Source organism: Scatophagus argus, chromosome 16 (assembly GCF_020382885.2).
Source record: "Scatophagus argus isolate fScaArg1 chromosome 16, fScaArg1.pri, whole genome shotgun sequence".
Classification (NCBI taxonomy): Eukaryota; Metazoa; Chordata; class Actinopteri; family Scatophagidae; genus Scatophagus; species Scatophagus argus.
The window spans coordinates 13,025,570-13,040,160 of NC_058508.1; the positions used below are offsets into that span (position 1 = coordinate 13,025,570).

The window sequence follows — 14,591 nt, forward strand, 5'->3', positions numbered from 1 at the left end:
AAGACCTGCCTCTATGCTCCAGTGCTGAATCACTCAACTGCTCACCAGTACCCTGTGTTTTGGATACTGGAAATGGATGGATGTTTTAACAGGATTAACTCTTTTAAGAATAGGACATTTTATGCAGGGTTAAAAGGCAAACTGGTTTAAGAAGTAGTCAAACTGAGAGGGGCTTTTTTGCCAAGTGTTAAAGACTGATACCACTCAGTAAATATGAAGCAAGTTTTCTTGTTTGTGTACCAATTAAACAAACAAGAAATAGGACAAATTAATTCAATTAAAGGGCAAGGCCAGCTGTTTCCCACAGCTTGCCCTGCCCAACCGTTAAGTTAAGCTAAGATAATTCCTTTAACTTCTCATCTAACTCTGAGAAAGAAAGTAAATATGAGTATCACCCAGAGTGTTGAATTCCTTTAACATGCAATTATATCAATTATAAGTAAACAGGTTAAAAATCCACAGAAGACATGAGAGCTCAATGCGCTGCAGCTGTACATCTGCATGTGATTGTGTTTTCTGTTTTTCTGTTGTTTTTTTCTGTATTTAGTTGTGTTTCTCATCTTTTTCTTTTCAGCATTTTTATTCAACATGTTAGCATGGCATATGTTTTCAGATTGTTGAGGATGCTTTCGCGTGTTTTGTCTATTTGCATGGGTTTTCTTAGACTGCAGCGTGTGAGGCTTTCAAGGCCACCGTGTAGTTGGACACTTGGAGAAATGCACTCATTTACTTACCTCTCTGGAAGAAAGTGAATGAGTTTTTTTTCGCTCTAAAAGTGTGAAAATTCAGTTTTCCTTCAATATACAGTTACCTCAGTCAAACACACTGAAAAAGGAGACAGACTTTCGTGAATTTAACGATGAAAAAGAATTGCATCCTACTCAGTCAGCCGCCACGTTCGCTTTGCCAAACAGAGAATGATGATCAGATGACATTTGCAGTAAATGAGAGTCTGGCATTGGACGGAGCTGTCAGCCCTTTATTCTGGTAGGTAAGATACAATGCTCACTTGGCAGCCATGTTGGGAAGTAATCATGAGAGTGTGTGTGAGAGAGAGGGAGGGATGAGAGCTTAGAGGCGAGTATGTCTGGAACGTACAGTAAAGACCCCAGAGTCAACCTAGAATCCCTAACACAGCTAAACACTAGGCGGATTACTGCTTTATCACACTCAAGCAGACCCACTGTGCTGAACATAATCTCACAATTCCTTGGGAATCAACATCTCAACTGTAAATTAATCCCCAAATATGGCAGGAGTTTCTTACTCAAGCACGTCCATCCCAAATGAGTTGGGAAGCGTGTCCAAACAATGCAGCATGTTCACTTTGGTGCGTAAAACCGCTTTAACCCAGAGGAACTTCACTGATGGTGGGATGTGGCTAAGAGGCATGATGATTTGTTTACGAGAAAATCTGTGCTTTTGATGTGCTTTTATGAATTCTGCTGAACATGAATTATTTGCTAATTACAGATGACAAGCGCTGGCATCAGTCGCTGTCTTTTTCCTTTAAAATGTTAGCTGCAGCTTTGATGTTGTTATCACTGGTAATGGAAAATAACAGCATATAAATGACTATCAGTGATTAATAATGAATGATGGTTTGTAAAGCCTCAAGCCAGTTCATCAAATTGCACCAAAATCAAAGTCAAGCCCTGGCAGGGATGTTTCTGCACCTTAGTACGGAATCATGGAGGCATATTTTAATAAATTTAGCGAGTGTACATCTTTTTAGAGAGTAAGAAACTACAAATCCTGACTTCACAGTTGCATTTTATTTAAACCTTGTGGTAGGCGACAAATCCGGGGTGTACCCCACCTCTCTGCCCATAGTCAGCTCTGATAGGCTCCGGCCTCCCCGTGACTCTGATGGACAAAGCAGTATAGAAAATGGATGGAAGGATGGCTATAATGCCGGCATTAACTGCCATAACCAGGATTTTAGAAATACTGAGATCAGAATGCAAACTTTGCCCAGTCATGATAACACCTCATTACCAGAAAAAAATACACTGGAAGGGACCAAGCCCAACCCCTGATAAACAGCCCAATCCCAATATTTTTGTCCATATTGTGTACCTGATATGGGGTGTGCTACTTGGTCCACATCACACCAGAGAATTTCATACACAAATGCCAATACACACTACCAATAACACTGAACTGTTTGTGCTTATTAACAGTCATTGCTGCAATGTATTAAAATTAGGAATGATTGAGACTCTGTAGGCCCAAATATTTCTGAATTAACAAGTGATGGGTGAACAGCTTCGGAATGGATAAATGTGTTGTGAGGAAGACAGCGAGAGATGCCATCTGCTCTCCCCAGTGTATATTTTAACTGTTGCAGAGAAGGTGGCCGTTCTCAATTTAGCAATGAGCTGCAGCGCGGAAGATGAGGGGGCTTCAAAAACCCAGCAACAACTCATGCATCAACTGTACTGCTTGAGCTGGAGAGGAGGCAAATTCAGCCGGTTATGTTATTCTTAGTGTTATGTGAACTGTTAATACTGCAGTCGATTTTCAGAGCGAAATACTTGTTTTGAAGAAACAAAAACAGAAGAAAATAACAACACACACACCCACAGGACACAATGTGTAAAAAACAAAGTACAAACTTTATTATTCTGTCTTTACAAAGGCACAAGCCTCTTTATCCCCAAAACATTTCTCTTAAAAAACAAACAAAAAAAACAAAACAAAATAGCTTTTTGATGACCATATGCATCGACAGGTCTCACAAAAAAAGTTACGGAGAACAGACAAAAGGTGAGGGAGAAGGGATGGGAGCAGCAAAATGTGAAGGGAGACAAGAGATACTGACAAAAGATAAACAAAGACAGCATAAAAGCAAAAGCAAAAAAAACAAAACAAATGGGCAAACAGGACAATATGTAGGAGGGCTGAACATGGAGGAAAAGGGGATACACAGCTGTGCGGTTTTTACTCATAACCTCAAGAGCTTCAGCTGAGGAGATGCCTCTTTACACAAAAGAAAGAGGCAGACTCCAGTATAGTACAGTAAGTGCTTTGTAATCTCGAACCCATTCAATGATCCCCAGGCCCACCCCATTCATCTGACAAGCTGATATGTCCACGTAACTTTCCCCCAACAGAGTGTAAAACACAGATGGAAATAAAACAGTTCTGAGATTCAGCAGAAAACTATCAAATGCAGATACTCATAGTAAAAACCAACGGCTCTACAGAAAGCTAAAAGCAGAGCACAATTTCAGTATCCAGGAATCCCCTTCCAATAGCGTTAAGTATTGTGAAAAGTCCCAAGATTTGATTTGACAGACACGTCACTCATTTCAGTGCAGCTGACATCAATATTTTTTAAAGGGCAGTTCCATGAATTGAATCGTAATAGATGAGGTGCGTTCAAATGAACACTTAATCTGTCCAGCAGTTCAAAGCTCCATGTATGCACTGATGCAGGGGATTCTAATAATGACTTTGTCACTACATACAATTATAAAATAGCAGTGATAAGTCAAAAACCCAAAATGTAACTGTAATCTGCAAATACACACGGCTGATGTAAAGAAAAAAAGTAAAATATAATGGAATGTGAACATTTCCTTGTAGTTTTTTGCTTCTTTACATCTGGCTTTAATGGTGCATACAAAAGGGGCCAAATCAGCTGCAAATCTACATGTAACTTTTGGGGGGGTGTATCAGGAGCGCTTGACTGAAAGTAGTATATTGTTCATTTTTGGGGCAAACATAGTAAAATAAACATAAGCGAAGTAGAAAAAAAATAACTGGGAATCTGTATATAACTAACACACCCTGGGTGTTTATAAGCCTGTTTGGAAAGGATTCCAGCGGCCACCAAATGGCCCAGATCAAGTGTTCAGGTACGTCTCTCAGAACCCAGGGCCTCATTAAGGCTGGCTTCAAACAGTGCCTCCCTGCACCCGTGGGCGATTAGTAAGGCAAGCTGCTGCCTCTCTCAGCTACATGTCTTAATGTCTGTCTGTCAACCAACAGTTCCAGGCAAAACAAAAGCACAGTTAAAGTATAATCTAAACAGAAACATGTAAATGGCACAGTATGCCAAACAAGACAAAAACACAAATGATGGAAATGCATAGAGCATGTGTGGTCAACCCAGTCACATCCATGGCACATTCAATCACTTTCACTGGGCTTTCTTTCACTAATATCTGAAGTATACTCTGCTTTGATAGATGTCCCAACATTTGGACAAGAAACTACAAGGTTTAGGGCCGCATAACGCCAGCCCTTAAGATTAAGCAAACAAATGATTGTATGTCAGTCATATTTATATGCATGAGTGCTGTGCGCACATACGCATGAGTTTCAAGGCAAAAGTGGTGCTTTGCAGACTGCCAGAGTCTGGGACACCACCGAGCCTTGCTGATTTAAAATGCTAAAAAGGGATGCACACACCACATGGAGATCACTCAAGAGTGCCCACAGATTAGCTTATTAAACAAGCCAGGTGCTTCTATATTCAAAAGGAGGGTGTCAAGAAATATCAAAGCACTGATTTTTTTTTTTCTTTTGACAGGCCATGAATAAAACAAAGAACATGCCAAATACATAAGTGGGATTACTGGGAACCCAGCCCAGTAGAAATGCCAACAAACAAACAAACAAACAAACCAACCAACAAATAAAAAAAAGTGTTATGAAGCAATAAGCGCTTGCTCTCCTCCTGAGCTTCGCTTCATTTCATGCGAAAAAAAGCCTTTTCTTCCCTCCAGTACGATCACATTAACTAGCTGGCTGAGAAAGAAACAAAACATAAGTAAAGTAAAATAACACGGAGCCTAAAAGGTGAAACTTTGAGACAGTCTCGCTGGCTCAGTGTCTCTCCAAACAGCTCAGAGAAGGAGATTTAAAGGATGCTCATCTGAAATGGAAAATGTTTCGGTGCTGGGTTGCCAAACTGCTGGGCCCCTTCATCGACTTTGTCTACTGTGTCATGGCTCAGTCACATGGCTTCAGGGACAAAATAAAAAGAAGAGTCCTGGTGAGCAATGGTGATGTTTAGCAGACATTCGATATTCTAGTATCCAGTATGACAGCATTTATACATCAGAGAGTGAACCTTTTCTACAGATTACTAAACAGATATGAGTGTGTGTGTGTGTTTGTGTGAGCGAGTGAGCAGGGGGGGGCTAGAGATAAGCAGAGAAAAGGCGCAGACGAGACTGCAAGTATGAGTGTCTAAGTGTAAACCTATTCAGGGTACAACATGTAAGAGTTTGCACTGAAGAAAAAAAATAACCAAAAAACAAACGAGTGCTTCAATCTGCCTACCAGCCCTATTAATGTCCACTGAACAAGAGTGCTGTGGGGGTTTGTCGCCTCCTGTAGCCCTGATCTGCCTGGGCCTTTTGTATGCGTGTAAGTGTGTGTTTGTTTGTTAAGTGAAGGATGTGCGAGGTGTCGGGGGCGAGCTTCAGGGCAGTGAACAGTCGTCAGGCCCGTCGCTGTTTGAGGCTGTGTCTGAGCCCGCCGCATCGGAGAGGACACGACCTGAGGTGACGATGACCGCCCTCCGTTGCTCTTCCTCACCTACGCAACCCTTCCCCTGGGTACCCTCAATGTGCTGAATTGCCTGGAGAAAAGAGGATGGGAGGTAAAAGAAGTTAGCGACAACAGCACCCTCTGGTGTTCAGATATGAAATCAATTTTCCTCGTAACTCCCTGACTTTTTCTGAGTCTTACTTGAACGATGGTGTCCAGGTTCTGTCGAGATGTGGACACTGAGTTGATAACTGATGTTGGGCCCATGGTTACCACAGTGACATGATGGGGCAAGGGAGGTTGGACAGGTGCAGGGACGATGACCGTGGCATGGTGCGTCGGTGCAGGGGGGGTAGCCGGGGCCACAACCTGACAGAAAGGCACAGTTATTACAAGATATTCTTGTGTGACCATTACACTGTGACAGGTTGTAACGGTAAAGGAATGCTGTTCAAGTAATGCTAAAAGTACACTCAGATACACTATATAGACAAAAGTATTGGGATAAGGCCGTTTTTCAGGGATTGAGCGGGGCACCTTACTTCCAGTGATGGGAAACCTTAATGCTTCAGCATACCAAGACATTTTGGACAATGCTATGCTTCCAGGCAACAGTTTGGGGAAGGCCCTTTTCTATTCCAGCATGACTGTGCCCCAGTGCACAAAACAAGGTCCATAAAGACATGGCTGAATGAGTCTGGTGTAGAAGACTTTGACTGGCCCGCACAGAACCCTGACCTCAACCCCATCAAAAACCTTTGGGATGAACTGGAACGGAGATTACGAGCCAGGCTTTTTCATCCAACATCAGTGCTTCACCTCACAAAGGTTCTACTGCATGAATGGGCAAAAATTCCCTCAGAAAAATTCCACAGACAAAGCTCATTCTTGGACCTTGGAAACAAAAAAATCTTCATTCAACGTTCATTTATTAACTTTTTCCAGCACTTCTGACCACATTTCAAAGTCTGATGTCAGCAATGCTCAAACTTGAAAACATCCTGCAACAGTGAGATGCAATGAAAATAGCTGCAAAAAGTTATTAAGTGGACTTGTTGTTGACATTTTAGTGAAATTTCTCTACACTGATTTTGATGGAAGATATGATGCGTGACTAATCCCTTTTACTTAAAAGTACCGAAATCGATATAAGTTAAAATGTGACATTGAAGCTTGTTAAGCTTTTAGCTGTCATGCTGCCAGCATTGTGGTAAAAAACAAGATGTATGAGGAGAGTTTGAGTTGAATTTTGATCTCGAGTAATTCACCATTAACAAGCCGTTAGTTTACAGTGATGTTGATTTGAGGTCATATCGCTCAGCTCTGGATGGGAAGTCAGTGTCACATGACTGATCCAAAGCGTATCAATCATCTCTCGCTACCATCCCTTCAGCTGCCACAAGCAGTGGATGGGAAGATCGCACAAGTCAATTGATTTGGCATCATGTTCGGTTAGGGTTGGCCTGCAGAAACAGGATACTGTGGCTGTCAGGACAGGAGACGGGCGCAGCAGAGAGATCTGTAAGCTGCTCATTTAACACTCTTTAAATGTGTCTTAGCTGTTGACAGCTCTAACTCCGGACACAGAAGAGGCTGTCATGTGCGACTGTCAGTGTGACATTTACAGTACATTGTGAGATTAGTTCAGGTGTGTTTCAGGACAAAAAAAAACAGAGGGGAGGAAGAGGAGGTGTTACCAGCTGTCTAAGTAAACACTTGTTTTCAAATTATACTGAGCTGAAAATGTTTTGTCTGAAATGGTTATTCTAAAATCGAGCCATGATCCATAGACAGCTTAATTTTTTACATCTATTTGACAGCATGCCTTAATAGTACTGGAGGCAGCACTGGGTCAAATTTAGCTCTAAAAAGGACAAAGCGCTATTTGTGTTAAATTTCATACATGAAATTTATCAACATATGAGCCTAATTCTAAAAGGATTCCACTGTTTATGGGTGAGTCAGCCTCTCATACAAATATTTCCCACCTGTGGGCTGTGGGCTGGAGTGAGGTCCCTCTCCAGATGCTTGTGCTGCTGCAAATGACCAAGGCTCTGTGTTGGCTGCTGATCCTGGAGCTGCTGGGCAATGGCCTTCAGTTTCTCTGGGTACAGCTGAGCATCAAGGGAACGCATCTGCCACGTGGGGCAGGGGATAAAAGTGCGAGTTAGCAACTCATGAACTATGTTAGCAACTGCGTTTGTCTGGTGCAGCTTCGGACTACAAAACTGACATTCTGTTACACGTTGTGGTTGGCCCTCACCTGATCTTCCAGCATCATCCTGACAGAGCGCTCCTTCTCCAGCTGCTGCCTTAACTCAATCATCTCCCTCCTCAAGTCCTCAGTCTTTTCCTCCTCCAGGATGTCTGGTGAGCCAATCCCTTCATCTTTCTCCTCTGCACGCCTCCTCTTAGGAGAGGAACCGCTTAACTCCTATGGAGAACAAACTGTAGTTGGGTATCTGCGCTACAGGAAGACTGTAAATGATGACACAGAAAGAAAGAAAACCCTGCTAACGGCTGTGTTCATGGTTTCATGTTTGGTGGTGGTTTACCTGTATGATTCGTTTGAGCTGACTGTTCTGCTGCAATAGCCGTGTCTTCTCCTGCTCCAAAGTAAAAATGTACTCGGCTGTCTGCTGCAGGATGGCAGCCTGGGTTAAAAAAAAATAGAAGAAGAAAAAGTTAATGTTACAGGTTTGTTGAGAAGGTGAGCGAGTTCTGACCGTCACGGCTCCATCTCAGGCTCATCGCCTAATTCAAATCCCTATTTGTGACCCACCTTGCTGAGCTTCTCTCCATCACTGTGTGGGATGAGCGTTTTAAGTGACTGGAAACCAGCATTGATGCTCTGCATACGCCGACGCTCGTTGCTGTTGGCAATCTCTCTGCGAATTCGCCTCTCTTGGTCCCGGGCTGTTTCTGGGGTCAGAGGAATGTTGGCCAGACTAGAGGGGGAAAAAAGCAATCAGTTGGAAATTGAAATGTATTAATAAATAAATAAAGCATGTATTCTCAGCAGTAGCTTTACCGTAGAGCCAAAAATGTTACACAACCATATTTCCCCAACATCTGAATCATTCATTTCATTCTCTTGGGAGTACCAAAAACTAACTTGCTGATTAAGATCTCGTTGCAGGTTAATGGCAAAAAAGGACAAGAAAGTCTATGGACTGTCATTGAAAGCAACACTGGTGTCAGGATTTCATTCACCTCCACTGTAATGAGGTTTCAGCAAAATTATTTCTCTATTTAACATAACATCAAGACAAAACAGCAGAACAAACCAAAACACATTCCTGTTTTTACACAAGTATTTAGAGCACATTTTAATGACTTTCCTGTGTGGACAATAATAATATATTTACGAATCTAAATCATCCCGAGTGTTGTGATACCAGGTTAAATGCAGTGCGCTTGTTATAACAATAAAAAAAGAGAAAGAGTTCAAACTCATAATGCCCTGCATCGACCTTGCTCACGCATCTCTGAGCAAACACAGAATGGTGCTATGAGCCTGCTCTTCTGCCATGTCTGAACAGGTGTTAAGGGGGCATATTAATATGCATGCTGTGCAATCCAAGTTGTGATTTTGAAAGGTCTCACAGAGTGAGAATGTTTCCTGCCACGGAAGCAGTAACTGACATTTCACAGGACGCCTTACAAGCAACAAATATGGTAAGAAAACAAGAGATGTCTTTTCCTTTGCTGGTAACTCTGGCTGAATTATTCACTGAAATGCAAGCCGAGCAGCACTGAGTCTGCTAATATTTCCACCCTCAAACTGTGGTGAAAAGACACAATATGCCATATGCTGAAACTCAGCTGAGGGGAAATTCTAAGCGAACTTCCTCTAGCATCCTCTGTATCGAGCTCTGTAACTCTGGGACCCTCTCTAGCCAAGCTCTTATCTGTACTGACTCAGCTGCCTCAGTGCAAACACTGGGAACAATTGTGCAGACGCAGATGAGAAAAGGAGTGTGTGAGTGAGAGTGTGTGCGTGTGCGTGTGTGAGTGTGTGCAGACACTCACACACGTACCAACACTGCAGCAACACATCCAGCAAACACATCCACTGCCAAAACATGACCAGCTGGGCCTGGACTTCACCATTTTACACAAACACAAACCACTACAGTGGAACAGATTGGTCCCCAATTAGAACGGGTCAAGCGTACAACAGGAGTTTAAGGCAACTAAATAACCAACCGATCAATTAATTGATTATTAACTGATAGATGATTTAGATGAGAAAATGACAATATGAAAATTTGCTGCTTTCCTTGTCGTAAATGAAAGAAAATGTAATTGTTGTTTTGGACTGCTGGTCAAACAAGAAAATCGTGAAGGAGACATTTTCACACTTTTTTCTGACACTGACACTTACACACAAAACAATAAAGCAGCATACTAAAAAGAAACTAACCACTAGCTTGTGGAGCATTTTTTTTTAAATAATGTATTAAAATAACAGTATCGCGTCTCAAAATATAGGAATCAGTGATTTTAATTGTAAGTCATGTCAGTAAAACTTACAGTTATGTAATAGAGCCATATAAGTTCTGCCGTGTATTTTAATTTCTGTAATTTACTACTCTACTGACTCGTACTGAGAAATTTAAAATCATAACAACGATAAGAAAAGGACTACATTTCCCAGACTGCACGCGTCACAATCAGCAGGCAGCAGCCACAGCAGTGGATCCCTCCGCCTCCCTCTTCAAACAGGGCTGCGGACGTATCGAAGGGCCTTCCGCGACACAACACACACACCCCCTTATTAATAACGACACTTTTAATTTTCTGACCTCAACGCTCACACCATATGTCCCTTAACCGGACACAATGGAAGACATGTATCTCCAATAAACCAAATAAACTCCCTCCGTCGTCACAGTCGCCGACACCACCTCCATGGTTCAAACAGACTTTTCGTGTCCTCCGCCATTATAACAATGCGGCAGGCAGCATGGCAGAGGTGCGGGATGAAAAGACGCAGTGGAGGCGAGTCGATAGCGCGAACTAGACGCACAGAAACACCTCCAAAACTTTCGCCACGTCGAATGGGGGCGATTTTGACAGCAGTTACACATTTTCACGCTGAGAGTAGACGAGCACAGTGCGCCATAAACAGGAAACAAACGCCAGACCCCCTCATCACTTTAAGCACAAGCCACAAGCATGGCCGCACTACCCACAATAACTTCAGATTGCTCTGAGCGAAATCGGCAACCCGCACGGTGTGTGCGGCAAAAATAGACCCCCGCAGATTGTATGGCTCTCGCTCGTATAACCTTCCCCTTTTCTTAGGCAAATCACAGCACCTTTAGGTGACACTGGGGGGTAATTTGAGGATAAATAGAGCAGGGATGCGCTCTGGAGCGAGGTAGCAGCGTGGTGTGCACGGAACCACGTGGTTTGTGTTTGTTAGCCACAAAATACATCAATTTCGCAGTCAAATGGGCGAAATAACATCACCGCGGGGATGCTGTGGTCTGAGCCAGAGTCCCCACTTGCTGAGACGCAATGTAATTTCAGTGTTTTCTGGTCATTTATGCCCGCAGCTCCCCGTGAGTGGGTCGTGTACACAATAACAGATCAGATCAAGCATGTTGTCTCAGCGCCGTTGTTAAGAGCGTGTACTCCAAACAGATGTTTCAGAATAATAACAATAATAATACGAACAGCGTGCCACATGAGGCGCATGTAACCTATACATACCTACAAAGCCCTCCAATCACTTCTTTCTCCGTTTTCCTGAAATGTTGCAAGGAGGGCACCTTCTGAGCTGGTACCATGAAATACTCCATGCTCGCCTCTCGCCAGTTTGGTCCCCCCCCCTCTAAAAAAAACAGCAGTCTCCGTAGAATAAAAGAAAAATGACGCTAGAGAGCAAAAATCCCGTGATCCGACGCAGGTTAAATCCTCAAGGAAGATACGAATCGCTCGTCTGTGTAATGTAGTAGTTTCAGGCTTCTGAGAGTTGTAATGTTACTCGACTTCCAGCTGATGGGGTTCCCTCGTTGTGTGTGGCGCTCTACCTCTCTCTCTCTCTCTCTCTCTCTCTCTCTCTCTCCCTCCCCTTTGCTTTCTCTCTGCATGACCGTGTGTGTGTGTGTGTGTGTGTGTGTGTGTGCAGCTGATCGGATGGCTTTCAAGGCGGGAAACAGCTGGTAGGAGTCACACTGCACTACCAAAAGCCTCCTTCCGCAGGGACGGGAGACTGCATGTAAACAAAGCGCTATTTAGCGCAGAAAGACCACCGACAGGAAAACGCACATGTGGAGGTAAAAGGAGAATATTATTTGGCTTTAATAGGAATCACGACCAAAAGCCGATTAATGATTAAACGTTCGGTATAGCGTTGATTCAAACCTCCAGTCGATTATATGAATCAAAAATATTTTACCCCCTTTTATGAATCGCATAGACCTACAGGCTACATTCTGGAAATAGCGCCTGTAATTGTAATCCATTAACATTTTTAAAACATTCCCAAATAGAGGTGAACAGGTAATCACAGCGCCTGGAGATTTTTTTTTTTTTTTTACCAATAAGATTATAGCAATAACCCCATATGTAAATTGCACCCTGACAGCTAAGACTGATATAGTAAATAAAGAGCGGGACTACTATATGGGGCGGATACTCACAACAGCTGCGATAAGCGAACAAGAGGGATCAGCTGACCGGCTGGCAGAGCTGCACAGCAACAGCGCACCGGGGAGGGCTTTTGGGGACAGGCTGCTGGCTGACACACAGCGCGGCGGGGCTTGCGTGTTGTTGTTCACCATTTTGAGGTGTACCAGTGATTGCACAGAAGGACACATAACAGTAATATAATTTAGTACACAGGGTTTCACCAGGTGTTTTACCACTCGCATGTCGTGAAAATACGAGCAGACTTTTTTTTTTTCTTTTTTTTCTTTTTTTTTTTCTTTTTTGCACCCGGATATGTGAAATGCTTCAGCGGTATTGTGGATACACATGTTAGCTGTTATGTGCCTTATAGCCTCCCGGTGCAGCTGCAGCCCTAAGTTGTCAGGAATTTACAAAACAACATCTTTAACGCTGGGTCTAACCTTCATGTAGGCTGTGCTTATAAAAACAAAAACAAAACAACGAAACGGGGCAGTGATTTTCGTTTATAAAAAGCTAGAGCACGTGTAAAGCTTTTGCTTTTTTTTTTTTTTTTTTAAATGTAACAAACTATATTATACAGTTTGCAAATCTATGGAATGGAATTAAATGTAAAAGTAAAATAGGCCTATAGAACATAAAATATAATCATTTCTGTGCCATTGCTTTTTTGTGTTCAGTACTGTGGATTATAATTCATCTGGGTTATAAAATGAATACAGGCTGCTTCAGTTTCATGAATTTGATTGCTTTGACTACTTATTACTTATTACTTACTTATACTGCATGCAAGATGAAAATACTTTATTTTGGTTCCTGCACTCGATACAGATTGTGTTTTAATGAAGTGAAATATTTCAACCCCTTAAATTAAATTCATCATTAATTTATCCTCCAAAACAAATGTACAACATTAAATGGATAAAACAAGCACATTAAAAATCTGTATCTTTACTGAAAGAAAGTACATTTATAGACTTATAGTCTTTATTTCAGAAATACTGAGTGGCTACAGATTTATTATGCTCCCTTAGAATTTAAATATAAGGCTTGGAAAACCAGTTCAAACAAATGAATAAAAATCTCCTGGTTTTATTAAATCTTCTGCCAGGCCCCTTTATGCCCTCTAGTGGTGGCAAGATGAAAAGGCAAACAGGCTTGTGGAGCATCGTTGTCCACCCCAGCAACATTGAAACACAGGGTGCCACAGGGTGGACAAATCAGAAACACCTCACAGTGAAATACAGCAGTCTTGTAACCAGTGCAACACCAATCTAGTCAAACTGGTGGCTGGTTGCCTTGAAAATTTATAAAAGCAGTTGCTGTGTTAAAGCTGAGACCTGCTGCTTATTGGCATTCGACTCAAAAGTTCCTCCCTTTGGACATCCCAGTACAGCAGCCCGGGTTCATCTCCCGCCCAGATTGTCTGCTGCATGTCATCCCCTCCCCTCCCTTTCCTTTCCTTTCCTTTCCTTTCCTTTCCTTTCCTTTCCTTTCCCGTATCTCGTTCTCTCTCTTCAGCTGTGACTATTTAATAAAGCAGCAATGACAAATGTAAAATAATCTTTGCCTCACCTGTGCAGATACCTTTGTAATAGCCAGCTACAGTAATCACTACCTGAGGAGATGCTGCCGCTGTCATGATCATTACAGCATTAAATGCTTGATGACACGTGGCCACAAAAAGTTAACATTATGAGGTTCACCAAATTACAGCATGTGGTATTGAAGTGTAATGTACATTTTGGTGTTATTCAGACTCTATACTTAAGTCACATAGTTCTATTAAAACCTGCAGCCCAACTGTATTCACATTTTGCTTTCATATTTTGTGTAACATTAAATATTTAAAATCTAACATTCAATTGAACCCATTAACATTGCATAAACATTTTTTTCTGAATTATTCAACCACTTGGTTCACTAATCTTTTTTTTATTTTTCAAATGCAGTCTTGCATTTGCTATTTGTGGGGAATCACAGAAACAGGAGAAACCACCAGAAAATCAACAGAGTAAATTCTGTTAAATGTGCTAAATGGCTGTCTATAAATAATTTTTCCCCTCCCCCCGTCTCATGTATTCATTACCTGGTCAGATAATGCACTAAATGTTAGCTTCATGTAGCCAAATATATATGACAGAGACAAGAAAATACACTTGCTCAAATATTGTACTGAAGTTCAATTTCCAGATGCTCGCAAAACAATGAAGCACAAGACTTCGCTGATTATTTTATTAAATAATCAATCAATCAAAGGACGTCTGTTAATATTCCCTAAAGCTCAAGGCAACAGCCTTAAGTATTTTGTTTAGTCCAACCAACAGTCCAAAACCCAAAGTTGTTTCATTTATTATCACATAAAACAGTAAATGACTCTTATGTGTCTTATCAAAACTTCGTCTAAATGTTTGCCTCGTAAATTTCCTTTTGAATGACCAATAGAT

At 41.9% G+C, this 14,591-nt stretch overlaps 1 protein-coding gene across 4 annotated transcripts; it reads right to left on the reverse strand.

The window, feature by feature from the left end:
• Nucleotides 1–2,590: 2,590 nt before the first annotated feature.
• tfap4 (transcription factor AP-4 (activating enhancer binding protein 4)) lies at nt 2,591–11,562 on the reverse strand. Of its 4 annotated transcripts, none has more exons than XM_046414778.1 (7): nt 11,227–11,562; nt 8,288–8,453; nt 8,061–8,159; nt 7,769–7,939; nt 7,494–7,619; nt 5,707–5,874; nt 2,591–5,596 (listed from the first exon to the last, which is right to left on the reverse strand). In XM_046414778.1, exons 1-7 carry the CDS (start codon nt 11,313–11,315, stop codon nt 5,438–5,440), a joined length of 978 nt encoding a protein of 325 aa, XP_046270734.1. In that variant the 5' UTR covers nt 11,316–11,562; the 3' UTR covers nt 2,591–5,437. The 4 variants fall into 4 exon arrangements, with proteins under 4 accessions (XP_046270734.1, XP_046270733.1, XP_046270737.1 ...); XM_046414777.1 differs by having other exon boundaries at nt 7,494–7,640; nt 11,227–11,558; XM_046414781.1 differs by lacking the exon at nt 11,227–11,562 and adding an exon at nt 10,830–11,174 and having other exon boundaries at nt 7,494–7,640.
• Nucleotides 11,563–14,591: the final 3,029 nt, after the last annotated feature.